Source organism: Sphaerodactylus townsendi, linkage group LG02, assembly GCF_021028975.2.
Source record: "Sphaerodactylus townsendi isolate TG3544 linkage group LG02, MPM_Stown_v2.3, whole genome shotgun sequence".
Lineage (NCBI taxonomy): Eukaryota > Metazoa > Chordata > Lepidosauria > Squamata > Sphaerodactylidae > Sphaerodactylus > Sphaerodactylus townsendi.
The window spans coordinates 154,085,789-154,104,646 of NC_059426.1; the positions used below are offsets into that span (position 1 = coordinate 154,085,789).

General features: G+C 42.3%; 1 protein-coding gene across 1 annotated transcript in view; it reads right to left on the bottom strand.

Moving 5' to 3' along the window:
• ITPK1 (inositol-tetrakisphosphate 1-kinase) overlaps nucleotides 1-18,858 on the bottom strand; it is a 152,668-nt gene that overhangs the window by 116,541 nt on the left and 17,269 nt on the right. Inside the window, exon 2 of the mRNA XM_048485251.1 lies at nucleotides 774-798. Coding sequence (XP_048341208.1) covers nucleotides 774-798 — 25 coding nt within the window. The remainder of the gene's footprint in view (nucleotides 1-773; nucleotides 799-18,858) is intronic.

Here is an 18,858-nt window from a genome sequence, read left to right on the forward strand (position 1 = left end):
CCCCTCATGCTGATCCTGGGGGTACTGTTTCCAATAGGAACAATATTTCTGGGTGTATTTGGGACTGCAGAGAAATCCCACTTGGTGGACTGAAGGGGGTCTGACTGCTGAAATTTCAGTGAATCCAAGCCTGAATGATGACTTCTTTTGTCATCACGCCGGCACCTTTGGATTTAAAACTGAAGAGAAAAATAGCACTCAGCAACAACAGAGGGTACTATTGCTGCCTTCAAGCATGGAAAGAAAAAGATATAGTTCAGCAAAAAGTATTCACGAAAGTTTTTCCCACCCTCTCTCAGAAGGCTGCATTTAAGAGAAAAAAGTTTGGTTGCAAGCTTCTAGCTGGGTCTTCTGTATTCCTGCTCAGCTATTTTGAGCTACCAAGAAGCTTCTCATATTGATACACTTTGTAAAAAATAAGATGGCATACTTATTTGGTTTTGTAACTCCATTTAATTAAAATAAACATACCATATCCAGTGCTAACAAGTTTACATCATTCCTTAAACAGAAACCATGTTTCTAGCAATGCCCAATGCTATCACACCACACTGCGATCACGCAGGCTAAACACTACCTAATGAGCTGTAACCACCATTAGCAATCTAAATCAACCCTCAGAAAGCAAGGCAACATTAAAATGAAACAATGCTGTTATTTACATGTCTTACTATACAAGGGAAAGTAGCTTTTCTGTCCAATATTCATTGTAGAAAAAAATGAGAGGATTTTTTTTTACAAAAACAGCTTATAAATGTTTCAGTTGGACTCACCTGTACAACTTCTATTCCCCTTTTCCTGAAAAAAAAGCAAAAAAAGAAAAATGAAATTATTAACAGTAAAATAGAAAACACTGCATGTTGGCATTAAAGACGTTACTAAACATGTATATAGATACCAAGCTGGGGAAAGATACTTCACATTTTTAAAAAGCTGGCACCAAATTCTTGGTACCATCCCATATACATGTCCTGGGGAATAATTTCAATTGCCAGGCACTAAAGTCAAAGTTTCAGGAGTGTGGGATTTTCTCTGTACTGAACCTGGAATCAAAACGTTTAGAAATAAAAAAATATTAAGGTTACTTTGTACCTCCAAAATGTTAAGACTACCGATATACTTCTGTTGTGTAAATAATGGCAGTATAGAAGAAGAAGAGTTTATATCCCCCCTTTCTCTCCTGTAAGGAGACTCAAAGGAGTTTACAATCTCCTTTCCCTCCCCCCCACAACAAACGCCCTGTGAGGTGGGTGGGGCTGAGAGAGCTCTGAAGAACTGTGACTCGACCAAGGTCTCTCAGCTGGCATGTGTTGAGTGCACAAGCTAATCTGGTTCGCCAGATAAGCCTCCACAGCTCAGACGGCAGAGCGGGGAATCAAACCCGGTTCTTCAGATTAGAGTGCACCTACTCTGAACCACAACACCACGCTGGCTAGAAGACTGGGGCAAGGCTAGCCCAATCTCACTCAGATCTTGGAAGCGAAACAGGGTCATTCCCAATTAGTACTTGAATGGGAGACCATCAAGGAAGTCAGGGGTTATTTTGCAGAGGCAGGTAGGACAAACCACCTTTGAACATCTCTTGCTTTGAAAATCCTACAGGTCACCATGAGTCAGCTCGACGACAGCACTTTCCACTATGTAGAACAAGGATCCATTAGAAACCACATTTCAAACTTTCCAACGTTCAAACCGGAAGACGATTCCAAGTGAATACAATCCAGCAAGCACAGGCCTTTGGAGAACAAACCCTATTATCTACAAATACAGCTTCAGATGCAGAATTGTCCGACGGTCAGTGCAAATTTAACCAAAGGATTCACCCTCTCGCCAGAGAAACACGTACTGAATGATTTCCAAATATGGGGATGATACAGAACACAACATTACAGGAAGGTAGCTGAGCTCCAAAAGTTATTGATCCTTATTTGGGTGTAACCTTCCATGACCTCAATAGGGCTTGCTTTTGAATAACGTTGCATAAGATTGCAGACAACATCACCAAGCAATTTCTACACAGCCTGAAGGACCGAAAGGAACATTATGCAACGACCAGCTGTAGCTGCTTAGAGAAGACTGCAGGGTTTTTTTCCCAAACAGAGCCATTTCCATATGAAACTGTTCCAAGCGTCTTCAGCAATTTGGGTCTTATAATGAGCAACGTGGCACTGGGGCGGGGGCAGGGGAGAAAGCACTGGTAGCTCATCCCCAAAGATTCACATTTTCTCCCTATACTGCAGTTTTCAACACTGCTTTCCAAAGAACCCTGTATCCGTGAAGTGGCCAAACATCACAGCTTCCCAGAAAGCCCTTTAGAGTGTCAATTAAAAAATCGCCTTCATAGAACTAATGAACTATAAGGACTATCTGTGACCAACAATCCAATGGAAAAGGTATACCTTTGACTACTGACCAATTCACAGTAGTACGAAATCTGTGTGTGTTATTTGGGGGGAAAATTGAGTAAGTGAAGTTACAAAAGAAGGAGGGGGTTTGCCATCAAGTCACAGCTGACATTGCAACCCCATAGGGTTTTCAAGGCAAGAGCTGTTCAGAGATGGTTTGGCATTGACTGCCTTCGCATCATAACCCTTGGTATTTCTCAGAGGTCAGGAAACTTAGTTTAGTTTGTAGAACCTTAAGAATTGCTTCTGACTTCTTCTTTGTCCAAACTGAGATCTACGTCTTTGGACAAAAGAGTAGATAACAGAAAACAAAGTTAGTCAACTTGTACTACCTTTGCAAAACTTGATTTTTGAATGTAGATCACTAACAGTAATCTAGTGAATAAGTGACTGTGCCCAACTCACTGACAATAGGTTTCCTACTCCCCTACCCATCAGTTCCCCCCTCCCTTTCACGTCTGGAGCAAAATCTTCTTTAACCATTAGCTCAAACCACAGTTTGCAAGGTTTAATAATGGGAGGAGGGTATAGAAAGTACACAAGGGTACACAGGGCACTCTTTGAGACATGGGGAGTACATTGTACAGAATTCCCTAGTAGGAGTTGCAGGACCAAACTTTGACAAAGACCATGGCAAGTGTAGGAGAGGTAAGCCTGCCCCCAACAGAACCACTGATTTGATCTGTAGCAGCCTCGCAGAACAGGGAGCAGCAGTGGCGTAGTGGTTAAGAGCAGGTGCATTCTAATCTGGAGGAACCGGGTTTGATTCCCTGGTCTGCCGCTTGAGCTGTGGAGGCTTATCTGGGGAATTCAGATTAGCTTGTGCGCTCCCACACACGCCAGCTGGGTGACCTGGGGCTAGAAACAGCTTTTCAGAGCTCTCTCAGCCTCACCAACCTCAGAGGGTGTTTGTTGTGAGGGGGGAAGGGCAAGGAGCCTCTTTGATGCTGTTTGGGGTGAATTCCAGCATCACAGCGGCTGCTCATGGGGCCCCCTCCGCAAAACTCAGATTTTGCACCGGGCTCCATTTTCCTTAGCTACATCTCTGCCTGGAGGGGAGGGCAGAAGGGACTGCCAACTGCCAGCTGGGATCCCACTGGGTGGGGGGCGGGGCAGGGGGGTCTGCTGTCCCTGGCCTCAGAGAGATGCTTTTATAAGCACTGAGGCCGGGGTGGGACTTGGGGAGGCATGGCCATCTCCCAGGGTGGGTGGGGGCGTGACCCTGACCCTCCCATAAAAATCTATATCTAAGTCACTGGTACAGGCAGTGTACCAATCAAAAACCATACAAATAAATAATAACAATAATAGTAACAGTCAACAACTTAAACCTCATGATGAAGTTTTTAGATCTGTGATCTTTCCCCGATACTCCAGTACAGCATACTCTACCTAGTTCATTCATATATAATACACTAGCGGGGCCCGGACACACATTGCTGTGGCTTATTGTGGCGAAATGGGAAAGGAACAGTAGCAGCAAATCAATTGCAGAGGCCAGCAGTACGTGCTCATGCAAACACGCAGCCTGATACTGTGCAATGTCATTGATGTGTGTGCCCGCATTCCTGGGGGGGGGGGGATGGAAAGGCACCCCTCCCACACATCTAGGCTGGCTGGTCATGATCCTTTACCTGGGAGTAAGTTTGGTTGGTGAAAATGGGTGTCGCTTCTGAGGAAACCCTCTGAGGGGTGCGACGCAGCCATACAAAGTATGTCACGGTTGCTGTACCGAGCTTACTCCTGAGTAATGCGTGCCTAGTTTTCTTAACTGTAACCCAGTATTCAGGGAATCTAGGGTGCCCGGCCGCTTCCTCCTGTCCCTTGAATGTCGCCCCTCACTGTCTTCCCTCCCTCACTTCTCTTCCCTTGCATGCCACCCCTCCCCCTCCTTCCCTTCCCTTTCCCTCTGCTAGGGTGGGTGGGTCATATCAAGATGCTGGGCCCCCTGCCTCCCCTCCCTTGCAATGCCACCCCTCACTCTCTCCCCTCTCACTTCTCTTCCCTTGCATGCCTCCCCCTCCATCCCTTTCCTCTTCCTCCCTCTCTTCCCTTGTATGCCACCCCTCACTCTCCCTCCCTTCCCTCTCCCTCGTGTGTATGTGTGTGTATGTGTTTCACTTCCACTCGAGTTACCACCTACGTACTGTTTTCACTGTTCATATCTGGCCATCTGAGTGAACATTCTAAGCTGCACGAACATTCTAAGGGTGACAGTTACACACAGGCAGCTGCATGTCCTTCACCATGGAGCGCCAGGAAAAAGGCGTTTTACCTGGGCCAGGTGTGAAATTTTAGGTATATGAACATCTAAAAACACTCTCACCTGGCTGACTATAATGGCTGGGAATTTTCAGAGGAATTGGCCCAGCAGTTACTGAATTATACTACCATTAACAAAAACACTGTTAGCTTTATATATAGATAGATAATTACAGTTCACAATGGATTAGATATAGAAACACATTGCTAGTGAGCTTTCCCTAGCACAAACCTATTGTTTTCCCTAAGGTCAGGAAAAGTGCCTGCTGGGCAAGAATTATGTAGAATTATGTTGTTCCCTAAACCGTTATGTTGATGAATAACTCTACGTTCTTGCAAAGTACAAACGAGTTCGGATCCCGTGACTCCATTCCACCACTTTCTATCAGCGCAAAAGTGAGTATTCTGCAGAAGAGAAGTGCCCCCTATTAGCATAAACCAAAGGTGTATGATCCAACCCTTGTTTGGATGTCCTGGTGCCTGACAAAATGAGAAGAGGAAATGAAATAAATCCACTATATTACAATCATTTCCACAGAAGAGTGACATGACAGGATGAAACTTATGCACTCCCTAATATTCCAAAAGTAACATCCAAATGTTGAATAAAAGCAACAATAGAATGACCTGTATGCTGCTCCAGACTTCAGCAAGGTATTTAAGCAATTCACAGACCAAGGACAGATTTTCACTTGCTTGTTAATATTTGTATGGGTATAATCCAGATTCAAAACACTCACACAACTGTCAACAGCAAAAGGGCACAAGTGTGTAAAATTCAAAAGTCCTGTTGAGAAAGCAAACATTCCCCTTTGCCATACAACTGAGAAAGTATCAGGGCGCTGATTCCCCGAGCATTTATTTCTAGCCAGCTGGAGTGGTGGCCAAAAACTTAAAGAGAGACATACCCTAATATAAATAGTCACGCTTTGATTACAGGAATCGGCCTGTACTGATCTTGATTGATTCGATTTGCCCAGAAATTTCTAAACCACAACAAAGTGCCTTACAGAGGCATGATAATACTTTTCCTCTTGGCCTTACAATTCAAAACAGAGAGATTGCATCAGGGCCTTGGCAGCAGGCAAATACGTGTACAGATTTTGTACGAGGCCCGGCTGAAACCTCAACAATCTTGGCATTCAATTGAAAAGTTTTTCCAGCACTCTTTGGGGCGGCTAGAATGGAGGTGACAGATTCAGATACCGGAAAGCAACCCGGTCATACTTTCAAACCTCATAAAGGAAGGACTGAGTCATTATTCTGGACACTGGGGATTAACATTACGAGAGTTTTTGGCCACCTCTCCAGCTGGCTAGAAAACCGTGCTATTTAGAAGGGACTTATCACGGCTAACATACCAAGGATTGTTCCCCGAACATGAACTGCCAGGCTTGGAAAACCTAAACCGAAGATATATGGGTCATGGAGACCGACAGCCTCCGAGTAACTATCATTAGTTTTCAGCGGTGTGTGAGGAGGCTAGAAGATGTCAGACTGATCCTATATATCCCACTGAAACTGGCAGAACTGAACACAAACATAATTAGTATCTTCAAATGCACCCTAACAGCAGTCACTTGAAACACACCAACAAAAATCTTTTGGCTTTTCACTACAAAAACAGGAAAGGCACAAGCGAACATATTCAGAATTCCTGCTTTTGATGATATCTGGCAAACACACACAGTGTTTGCCCTTGTTACACAACTGCCTGAGTGTCAAACTAATTTTCAAAGAAAGCAGTGCACCAAATAAGACCATCAATGTTGGGGGCAATTTCGGCAAGAGTTTAAGCTTCTTTGTCTATGAGAAATTTTCACTAGTGGTTGGGACAGAAGGAAACATTCTTATTTTTGTATTGTCGAAGGCTTTCATGTCTGGATTCAACTGGTTCTGGTGAGTTTTCCGGGCTGTGTGGCCGTGGTCTGGTGGATCCACCAGACCACGGCCACACAGCCCGGAAAACCCACCAGAACCATTCTTATTTTTGATAGGAGTCTTGCCAGACACGTTGCTTTTATGATCATCCAAATTTCATTTGGAAGTTTCCCTTCAAGCACACGAAAAGGTATACAAGATATGTCAGCGGAGTAAAGCTGATGTTTTCTGGGCCACCAGCAAGGTTCCTGAGTGCTGTTAACAAACCAAAAGCACTATACTTCTCTTCTGTGTTCACACAGGACCTGAATGACCATCCCAATAAAACGGCCAAAGGACGCTACGATCAGCAATCTGCTGGTGATCTCTAGCCTGAAACATGTCTGGCTGGCCTCAGCAATTCCACAGAGCCTGTAGGACAGAGATGTTGAGAGATGGTACAATTCTCTACCATCGAAAGGACTCCCTCTTCCCCTCCCCTTCTTCTGTTGTTCTGTCTCATTGGTTGGGATGTTACGGAGTTCCAGAATTGTGTGTATATTTAAGATTAATGTTTAGCCACCATCTATGTTTTTTAATTGTTATTTAATGTATGATTTTATTGTTTTTACATGATGGAAGCCATCCTGAGCCTATGAGGGGAACAGCAGCATGCAAGCTGAAGTAATAACATAATAACTGAGTAATAATAACTGAGTAATAATAAGTAATAACTGAGTTCTGTGATGAAAGTCTGTGGTACAGGTACCCTCCAACTGTGGTACAGGTATACTTGAATTCAGAATTTCATATGTCTCAGTCCCCCTGAGGTCAACTGCAAGGACATCGGAAAAGTTATGTAAGGCAAGGCTGTTTTTAAAAATGAAACAAAAATGTTAAGACCACAACTCATAGGGATCTTAAGGCATCAGCTGATCTAAAATAAAAGTCACACTGATTATTACTGTCCCACCTTAAACAAAATAAATGATACCCTAAAGCTGTTGGATAAGTGTAGTTTTACTAATGATACCTACAAAATTATACAAAAGCAGTGATTAACTAATTATGCTGGATTAAAGAGGACTTTATTGTGGGTAACGGCATACAGATCTTACATTTGTTGTAAAAAAAACTCGAAGCCTATCCACCTAAGAAACATCATCATCCTACGCTGTGCACTGTCTCATAGAAAATATTCATATACAGTGTTTAAAGAAAATATTTTGAAGAGTCCAACCTTGACCTAAAACAGTTCATTCATTCCAAAAGAGGCATTTCACAAGGTATCTTTTTTCCAGAGTTTCCCCAAAATTCCAATTTTTCTGATAGTAAAAATTAAATAAACAAAAAGAGTAATTGAAGACACACACACAATTTTTCTAGGTTTTTCTATCTTCATCTGAAACCCAACATATCATTCATGATCAGCAAAACCCTTGTGGGATTAGTCCTATTATTTCCATTGTAAAGAATGAGACATGAAAATGAGAGTGATTGGCCACCCAGTATTATTCCACAGCAAGATAAGGGTCAGGCTAAGATCTGAGTCCAGCTATAAACAGAATAAGCTATTCACTAAATCAGTGCTGGTCCTCATGTCAGTATGTGGCTAACTTTCCCACAGAGAAAACAAGAAATAACCAAGGTAGAGGATTCGTTGTACTACAAACACTGCATGCCAATGCATGAGGAGATCAAACGTCTTCAAAGCAAGAGCCTAGAAGAGACATGACTGCAGAGCTGATTTGAGTCTCTTGGTGGAAATGTTCCATTAATTATAAAAAGCTACCTCTCATTTAAATGCAAATGGTGCACTATAACTATGGCCCAAGAAGAACAGGATGTCCTAAGTAAGAGTCCTCAGTTGCAAAACAAAAATAAAAGCAAAACACCCCCACGGCACAACCAACAGATGACTTTCTTGCTCCATAAGAATAGCCCCTTCTTAGGAATTGGCCATTGGTCACTTACAGTGAAGGGCCTTTCTTCAGGTAGACATAGGAAGTCTCTGTTGGGATTTCCTGTGCTCTGCTATCAGGAGGCAGGTTCTTGCAAAAACAATCACTTCCCATGTGACCCCTTGCCAGGGTTAAGTCCCAGTTTGCTTCCTGCCTCTGATAGAAGAGCACGGTTTTCTCAGAGCTCCATGCTGATTTACAGGCTGAGCTCAAAACTCTTCTCCTGAGTGCTCATTCTTCGTTTTTTTTGACAGGGCGGTTGTGTGAGTGTTCCTCCCCCCCATTTGGAGTTCTCTCTGGTGCGGCTCAAGTTCGTGCCTACGGGGGGGGGGGGTTCCGACAGCCCGTCCCTCAGGGACTGTGTACAACCGGCGGCGCCACTTTTTTCTCAAGCGCGCCACATCGTTTGATTGGCTGCTGCAAGGGGAGGGGTTTCGGCAGCGTTAGAGCGGGGGCCATTTTGGATGCCGCTTTTTCCTGACACGCCGTGCTGCCGATGCAACTTTGGGCGTGAAACTGAGGCATTCGGAGCAGAGCCTCTTCAGGCACCTCTTTCCCACCTTAGCCCGGCCTTGTTTTTCACCAATAGCCATGGCAGATGGGCAGTTTTCTCCCGTCAGGGAGGCTTTTGCCCGCACTGCCGCGGAATTTACCCGGGCTTCGGTGGCCAGGGCTTCCACCTCCCAGTCTGGGTCAGTCAGGAATGCCTCAGCTATTTCAGACGGCGCCTCGTCCGACCGTCAGCAACCCAATTCGGGAAGCTCTAAATCGGCGGACCAACGTCCCCAGACGCAGAATTCAGTTCTCCACTTGATCTGCCAAATCCTACCATTTTGGCTCATGTCTTATGTCGAGGTGTAGATTCAAAAAGACTAAAATAAGAGTAATGTTAAAAAAGGAAACAGTTGGCAGAAACAATAAGGTGAATTTTAACTGTTACTTATAAAGTGCTGGAAGTAAGGCATTGTACAAATATTAAATTAGGTAATTGGGAACAGAACATATTGCACTTTGCCACTCAACTATTTACTTAGTGTATATATGAAAAAACATACATGACATACAAAAGTGAACACAGTGCTAAAGTGCTACACAACAATGCTATAACATGATAAACATACATAAACTTCTACAAAGCAAAATATTCCCATTTGTACACATGATCCTTTAACAGATTCTGCGTTTTGTATTGAGTCTCTACATCCACTTCAGAATCTTTATTCAGATTCCGATCTTCTTAAAGGGAAAGAGTAACAAATACTATATACCATGTAAGTCAGGAATAAGAAGTTATCAATCCTGAATAATGTTGTTGGATATAGTTCACAGTCTACACATATAAATAATGTCACACACTATTTTGGAATGAATCATCTTGTTTAGTATGCAGTGCGTTGTTTATATTGTATAGTTTCCATTCACTGATGGTTAGTTTCATAGATTAGCCGCACCTGTATGAGCCTTCATGTGTCATTCTCGAAGGATCTTGATCGCACGTATGATTCCAGAAGGATCTTCATCAAAACGGAACACGCGTTTTGTTGCTGTTTCGAACTACCGTGTTTCCCCGAAAATAAGACAGTGTCTTATATTAATTTTTGCTCCCAAAGATGCGCTATGTCTTATTTTCACAGGATGTCTTATTTTTCTGTGTTTTGTTCGTCGGGCATGCTTCCAAACAAAAACTTTGCTACGTCTTACTTTCAGGGGATGCCCTATATTTCGCACTTCAGCAAAACCTCTACTACGTCTTATTTTCAGGAGATGTCTTGTATTCGGGGAAACAGGGTAGCAACTCTTCATCAGTGCAATAATCCTTTTGTATCCAAACATTTACTTAGCCATAGAAGGGTTGTAGTTCCCACAAATGGTGTATTTTCCCATATAGGCTATTCTGGCTCTATGTAATATTAAATTAAACAGCAAATAGTGTTTATCTGATACCTGAGACAAAATAAAGTATGCACAACATCAACTCATTCTTGATTTTTTAAAAAAAGGAAAAGCAGGTATTTTAAAACAGGTGCCTTATTTCAAAATATATCTTGCCGACATATGCACAGAAGAACAAGTGTTCCATAATTTTACTTTTCTTCTGCAGAAATGGATGAAACCACATCACCCCTGCCCAAGATCTCACTGTGTTTGTGGGCTACATCAAGCCTCACACAAAAGAAACTTGACAAGATCATTATTCTGTTTACAAAATCCCAGCAGCACCTTCCTACCCAAATTTTTTCCAAGATGCTGAAATTCAGATGAGTATTACAGCTATGCATAAGCCACAAAGAACATTTTCAGGTTTTCTTCTTAAGCAATATAGGAGCACTGCTTCTACTTCCGCTGTTGTCTGTTCACAGACATTCCACTATTGAGCAAGTGCTCACAATAGAAAAAATACATTCTCTATCATTAAGATGCCTCTCTTTTTATCACAATACTAAAGAGGGGAGAAGAACAATTATAAAGAGAAGCATAACTGGAAATCCAGACATCTGAAAAGGTGTGCCCTACACCACCCTCACATTAAATACAAACCAATCATCTCCCTTCCAGCATTTTAGTTAAGTAAGAAAAGGATGTACTGACAACAGAGAGGACCTCCAGGTGAAGGCAAATTCCATTTTGCCCTACCACATATCCAAGTCTCATCTCTCAGCACCAGCTTTCCCTTTTCTTCCCCACTGCCCCCTTTTGCCACCTCCTTCAGTGCCAGACTTCACTTGCCAATTAAGACTGCTACAGCAACCCAAAATGCTACATTTCCAACTATTTTTGCAACATCTGCCCATAGGCAATTATTTGGGGAGATACCTCCCAATTTTTTTTTCAGGAGGTTAAAAACAAAACTTTTCTGCAAAACTAGAGGTTCCCCTGGGCTTGCAGAGCCTGAAAGGACAGTCGTTGGCTGTCCCCAATAACTAGGAATGGGTATGAGATGCAGGTTAATGGTGCTGGACGGTGCTGTCAAGTCCCCGCCAACGCATGAGGACCCCAAAGAGTTTCCAAGGCAAGAGACAAAGATGATGAAGAATAAGAGTTTGGATTTATACCCCAAATTTCTCTCCTGTAAGGAGACTCAAGGTGGCTTACAAACTCCTTTCCTTTCCTCTCCACACAACAGACACCTTGTGAGGTAGGCAGGGCTGAGACAGTTCCGAAGAACTGTGACTAGCCCAAGGTCACCCAGCAGAAATGCAGGAGTGCAGAAACACATCTGGTTCACCAGATAAGCCTCAGCCACTCCGGGGGAGGAGTGGGGGGGGGTCAAACCCAGTTCTCCAGATTAGAATCCACCTGCTCTTAACCATGCTGGTTTGCCATTGCCCACATAGCGACCCTGTTTTTCCTTGGTAGTCTCCTATTCAAGTAATAACGAAGGCCAACCCTGCTTAATTTCCGAGATCTGACAAGACTGGGTTAGCCTGGGCAATCCAGATCAGGGTAACAGATTATTAGATACAGTGGTCAAAGTAGGCATAGGATCCCAGTGGAATGGGTAGCTCAAGGACAACTCCTTTTTCCAGATTTAACTGAGGTACAGATCCAACACATGAGCTGAGACAAAGAGCACAGTCTGCGGGAGCAGGGGCAAATTATGGAAGGGGACCGCCACCTTTGGAAACGTTTTAAAATATATCTGAACATTTTTAATGTTTCGACATGCAAATGGCAAGACAGCAAAGCTCCAGAAGCTTGTGCTTTCTGAATGCTCATTGTCAAAGAAACCGACCAAATGTTCTTGAGCAATTTTGAATAATTTAGTAACAGGAAGAAGTTCAGAAACATGGAAGAGTACTTCAGCAAATAGTTCAGCTGTACTTCTCTTTTTCTTCCTGAAGTGAACCGATGCCTATTAGTGCAAATCTAGGCAGAAAGAGTGAAAATTAATAAAAACTTGAGAACATTTCAAATGGAAGTTTTGCTATACAGAATGTGGTGTAGATAGAAGCAGGTACCGCTTCTGTTTAATCAAAAAAAGTTATGGATATCTAAAAACTATTTATCCAATGCTACTTCAGTCTGCGGATTCCTCACTACGTTGGTCACCAAACCCAAGCAGGTATTATACGTATCCTGAGCCACTGAGATTTAAGACTCTAACATCCTGTTTTACTGTTGGGGTACCAGTACATATCTTTACCTCCTACATGCTGGGAGTTGCAGGACACACACACACACTGATATTTAAACACAAACACGGAAACACAAAATATGGAGCAGTTGTTGACTTGGTCACTTTTACCCCCTTTGGCTACCTTGCAACACTTCAGTGTTTACACATCTCCAAAACATGTGTTGTCACTCACATGCAGGATTTTCAACCTCTCACATTTACAGCAGCCTAGATAAAAAGGAAAAAAAATCTGGGAGCTCTGTGCTATGGAAAAATACCTAAACTACATTGTATTTAAAATTTTAACTAAAGAAAGAGAAACCATCATAAAAAACAGAGAATTCTTATTCTGGACATCTAACCGCCATTTAGTAGCACAGATAAAGGAGAGTTGGTTTTTAATGTTTCTCTATCTTAACGAGTCTCAAAGTGCCTTAAAATTGTCTTCTCCCCCCACCACCCACAGCGGACAACCAGCGACATAGGTGGGGCTGAGAGACTTCATATGGAGGAATGGGGAATCAAACCCAGTTCTTCAGGATCTTCTGGTGGAATGGTGTTTCACTCTGGTTGAGCTTCTGAGAACTCCCAAACTATATATTGTTCATGAGGGGCTATTTTTGCCAGCTGTAGAGCAAGTTTTTCTGATTTCTCACCTCCCCAGATATTGGGTACTTTAAATTTGACAGGTAGACTGGTAGGGTCTGGATTTCAGACCCACTAATTCTGGAAAAATATTTTTCCCTTCATCAGACTACAGCAATCCAGCTGCAATACTTCTCTTCACAAGAGATGTGGAAAGCGCAAACCTTAAAACTGACATACGACACATCATGAGACATGGAACACAAAGAGTCCCTGTTCTCGTTCTAGCATCACACATCAGGATGAAATGAAAACCGGCTTTCCAAATCTTCACATTCAAAAAACTTTCTTTAGTTCTTCCACTTTCTGCCTTTTTAAGGGGTTTTGCAAAACAGGCGCATATTGATTCATAATGCCATTGTAAAGTCTATGTGGGCTAAGATATATATTCAATTTAAAAGCCGCTCTAAATTCCACTTGCCCACATTAACACTCACACATGGTTCAGACTACAATAAACCCAAGGGCACTCTGCAGTTACATAAATGGGACTCATTACATTTGATCATTGCCTTTAAATAAGTTTGCTTAACAATGTGAGCGACTGCACGTTTGTCATTAGATGTTCAAAGATTTTATGCCCCAGCAAATATCTACTACAGCAAGAGTCTCCAGGTATATTTGAGGGATGCAAGTCACACGTGTAAATTGGATATTTAAGAACCAGAAGTTTCTTTAACAGGCACTTCCATTTCATGGGCAGGTTACTAACGCTTTCTTGATCTCCCAAGTCAGACTCTGATCGGGAGAGGGCAGGATAAAAATCAAATAAATAAGTTAGTAGCAGTTAACGTTTTCAAAAGCATGCAATGCAAGTGGTCAGTCTTGTGCCTCATGTGATTTGACAGGTCAAAGGTTATCACCACAAACACAGTCATCACTTCGCCTTCAAAACACTAGGAATGTTAGAAATGAGACAACCATTGCAGCACAAAATCTTCCCATCTTATTATCTACCCTGTTTCCCCCAAAATAAGACCTACCCCCAAAATAAGCCCTAGCATGATTGGGGTGTGTGTGTTGGAGGATGCTTGAAATATAAGCCCTACTCCAAAAATAAGCCCTAGTTAAAGATTCCCCGGTGCAGCTGATCTGGTCACATGGGTGGCACAAAATCATGGGGAAAAAATAAGACATCCCCTAAAAATAAGCCCTAACGCATCTTTTGGAGCCTAAATTAATATAAGATCCTGTCTTATTTTGGGGGAAACATGGTATTTTCATTTTACTTACTGCCAGGAAGGAACTGATGAATATTCTTTTAATTTGAGACACTGCCACTCAAGAAAGGGAGGGTTGGTTTTTGTTGCTGCCCTTGTTACTCTGTAATACTAAAAACCAAGGCCTCCATGTATTTTGTAGAGCGGGGCTCCCCAACATGGAGCCTGCAGAGGCTGTGGCCTCTGCCAGTACTTCTTCTGGAACCCACCAAAGTGGACTGGGCCTGATTTGAAATAGGCAGCGCCTGTTCCTAGCTGCTCTCAGTCAAAAGGAAGGGTTTCCCACTGGAGGATCAGGAGGTCATGGAAGCCCTTGGGGTTTTCTTAGCCATTACGTGGTCCCATTCTCTCTTCAAGTGTTCTTTCTTAACAAGAGGAGGGAAATATCAAATTTGGCTCTGTCTCTTATGGCAGCTGTTTTAGGGTGGCCCTCACCACCCCTCACAAAATTCCAAGTGTGTTCGCAGTCTCAAAAAGGTTGGGGACGTCTGCATGCAGAAGTCAATTGTCTGCCACGTAAACTTCTGTCACAACTAAGTGTTTAAAAAATTGCCTTCTAAAACTGCTTATCAAGATAAGACATGTCAGAACTGCGCTTCTAGAGAAAACCAAGGCTGGACTGGCTCAACACTGCCATTAACCCTGAAATGTTTAAAGGCTTACTGTGATTCAGCTAATGCTTACAATATGACTAACAGGAACCTCTGCAGAAGATTACAGATATAATTGTGCCAAGAAATACTAGTTCCAGAAGTGAAGTGGCAGCCACGGATGGCTCACGTGCTATTCTGAATAGCCTACTTCCGACACACAAAAAATCTCCCCATAGCCTTAGGCATGGTTACATTGGCACTGGAAGCAACTTCATGGATTTTATTTTAATTGGGGACTGAAGCAGGTTTGAAATCATTGGACAAACTCAAGGTCAGCAAGGAATTTGCAATTGAAAGGAAAAGAACTGGGGAGGGGGGATCACACATGAGAGATCACACAAGCCCACTCTACGAAGTGAGCAGCGTGACAGCAACAGACAAGATATGGTATAGCAAGATTGTCAAAGTCATCATTTTTATTTTTGGCTGTTGTGAGTTTTTTGGGCTGTGTGGCTGTGATCTGGTAGTTTTTGCTCCTAACGTTTTGCCTGCATCTGTGATGGCATCTTCAGAGGTACGTCACGATTCAATCACATACTTCTGAAGATGGCAGCCACAGATGCAGGTGAAATAGCTTTTTAAATGCCACGAGAATCAGGAGTTGGGGGGAGGGGGCAGAACAGGGCAGGCACTAGGACCAATTGGCCATGCTGGCAGGGGCTGATGGGAATTGTAGTCCATAACATCTGGAGTGCCAAAGATCCGCCACCACTGCACTAGGACCACAGCTGAGTTTTCCACTGCAACAAAGGTCCAGGAAGAGAGTAAGGACTGATTCCACATTGAGGTTCTTTCTTTTGTTGAGATAGGGTATAGCAACTGTATACTAGCTCTACTACTGGATTTAGATGCTACTGGATTTAGAGGTGAACTTTGCAGGGTTCATCATCCATGTTCCAATGGGGAAGGACAACAGACCAAAGCAAATTTAGGCATGAGAGATAGCCTTGTATGTCTTTGTACATACTCTAGCCCTCACAACTTTCTTTATCCTTCAAGCCCCTGGCTGTCATCTCTGCATGCTCCTATCTGTCCTGCCTTCCCTATGATACCCGAACGCAAGAAGTATTCAGAAATTGTTGTGAGCTAGTAAAATGTCTTCTGCTACAAACATAGCAGCTTTAATCCAATTACATATTTTGCCATATTCTAATAAACCAAGTAATTATTTTCAAGTTGTTTCAACAATTTTAAAAGCCATTTGCTCAGCTTAACTGTGCTAACAATAGACAATCCAGTAATTTCGGGGGGGGGGGGGGGGGAGATAATTCCACACCCCTATAAAAAGGTGTTATTTTGTATCCATTGAAGAATAAAATCTAAATTTAATTAAAATGAAATAGGAGAGATTCCAAACATTCCAAATTACTTGTCATTTGGACCAACTGTTCATAAATGCTGAAGAAAACTTGAGGGTTTTTTGAAAGTTCCTGGACAAAATTGCTTGGAAACTATGGATGATTTGGATCAAGTTTAGTCTGAACTGTTGAGGGTTTTCTGAACTGTGGGGTTGTAATCTGATAGTTTTCACGCCTAACTTTTCTCCTGAATCTATGGCTGGCATTTCCAGAGGAGAGAAACACATTTCACTATGACATTCCTTTGAAGATGCCAGTCACAGATGTGGACAAAATATCAGAAACAAAAACTACCAGATCATGGCCACAAAACCCAGAACAGCCAGGTGATTATGGTCGTGAAAGCCTGCAACAATACGTTCAGAATCTGGGTTACAAATATAAAGATGCAGATTCCTACTTTCTGCAGCTTCCTTAATAGAGATTTTTGAATGCTGAAACTGTCCACTGTATGTATCAAAACACAACTTGATGTTGGAAGGTGTTAGTTATTAGAGAAAAGAATGCAACCTTTAAATAACATTTCACATTCAGGCAAAGGAGAAAAAGGAGGGGGCCCAGCTCTCAGTCACTTCTGCATCATAAGATATTCAAATAATTATCTCCCACAGGATACTGCTGTCAAACTGGAAACCCACACACAAGGACCGATACAGATTCTTAAGAAATGAACAACATGTAGTTAGCAGAAAATATCCTTCCTGTAGTCCTCTGGTGATTAATACCAGAAGCCAAAGTAATAACACTGGTATCATTCTTGGCTACATGGAGCAGAATGAACCTTTCTCCCGCCCCGCATAACCATATCCTTTTTCATTCTTAAAAATTCTTTACAGGAGCTCCTTGCATTCTTACGCACAGATTTAAACTAGAGGGAACAAGTTGGTATTAAATCACAGAATACATTCAATGACAGACTCGCTTCCAAACAAGGAAAGGCTGCAGAAAGCTACGAGCAAGTAACAGCCAGTCTGTGACACGAGTATAACCAATCCTTTCTTGTGTCAAATAAAACAGGACAAAGTTGCTTAAGAACATTCTGACTAGACAAACACCCATAAATACAGTTTCAGACCTTCCTGGGTTTATTGTACAGGTTTGATTGTATGTTTGGGAAGGGGAAGTAGAAAGGCAAAAGATAATTGAATTTTGTTCTAAGGAAAACACTACAGAGGAAAAAGTCTTGCAGAACTAGGAGAAAGAGCAAGCATTCAACTGCAGCGCAAATCAGACACTAGTAGATACTTTAGATAAACAATTTCATAGTTCTCCACAGGTTTCTGTATGAATGTCTACCCTGAAGCAATCTGACCTTTGGCTATTTTGCCGTAGGACACTGTATTTTTGCAAGAATTTCACCATAAAAGGTTCTCGTGTCACCTTCTCTCAGTTCTTGCTACATCATGAACTCTGCCTCTGGTGATTAATACCAGAAGCCAAAGTATTTGGTGCAAAAATGGTTTGACGTGGTGGTTGTAGTGAACTTCATTTTGTGGTTGTTGCAGTGAACCTGGTTTTGGCTGTGTCATTATGAACTAGTTCCTGGACCCTCTTTCAAGACAACTCCACACATAGTGTGTTACAGTAGACATTCATACAAAATTCATACAGAAAAATACATTAGGTGGCCAAAAGCAGCTTGTTGTTTTACAGCGATAAGTTTTAGAGAATGAAACAGAAGGAAATTCTCTCCTCTCCCACTGTAAGCTGCAAAGCAGCACCCTAAATGGACCTTCTATTCATAAGGCATCTGATGCCAGGTCAAGTGACTCTATAGCAATACTCCATTCAGAAAAGTCCTCTCTAGCACAAGAAAATAGAATCATTCACACAGGCTCATAATAGCAATGCACGAGCAATTTTCAAGTTCAAAGACTTGGAAAATTACATCCCGTATCGACCACAATAATTAGCACACTATTAAAGCAGCTACTGTACATATTTCACTTGAGGAACTAGAGGCCAAGATTAAGATGCATCCGTGGAGGAGAACAGTCAATAGACCTAGAAAGAAGCAATTTTTCACCTATATACCTGCTTGCGTTACAGAGCTAAATTTGTCTCCCTTATGCAGCTGCCAAAGGGTTATAAAGAATTTTAGCTTAGAGTCAATGAAGCTGAAGACTCTTTGAAGCCTGCCATATGCATGGACGAGAGTTGTTGACAGCCAAGAACATTTGTCTCCCAGAAGCAACGGTTATCATGGGTAGAGCTGGCAAAAAAAAAAAATCACATGGGTTTGGATTGACTATTACTTTTTAACTTCCAAGGCAAAAGTAGAAAAAAAAATATATGACAGGAAAAGTGTTCTTTGCCAATTCTCCCACTGAACAATGACCATTGTGCAAGTGTGTACATAGAGGGTGACAGGCTGATC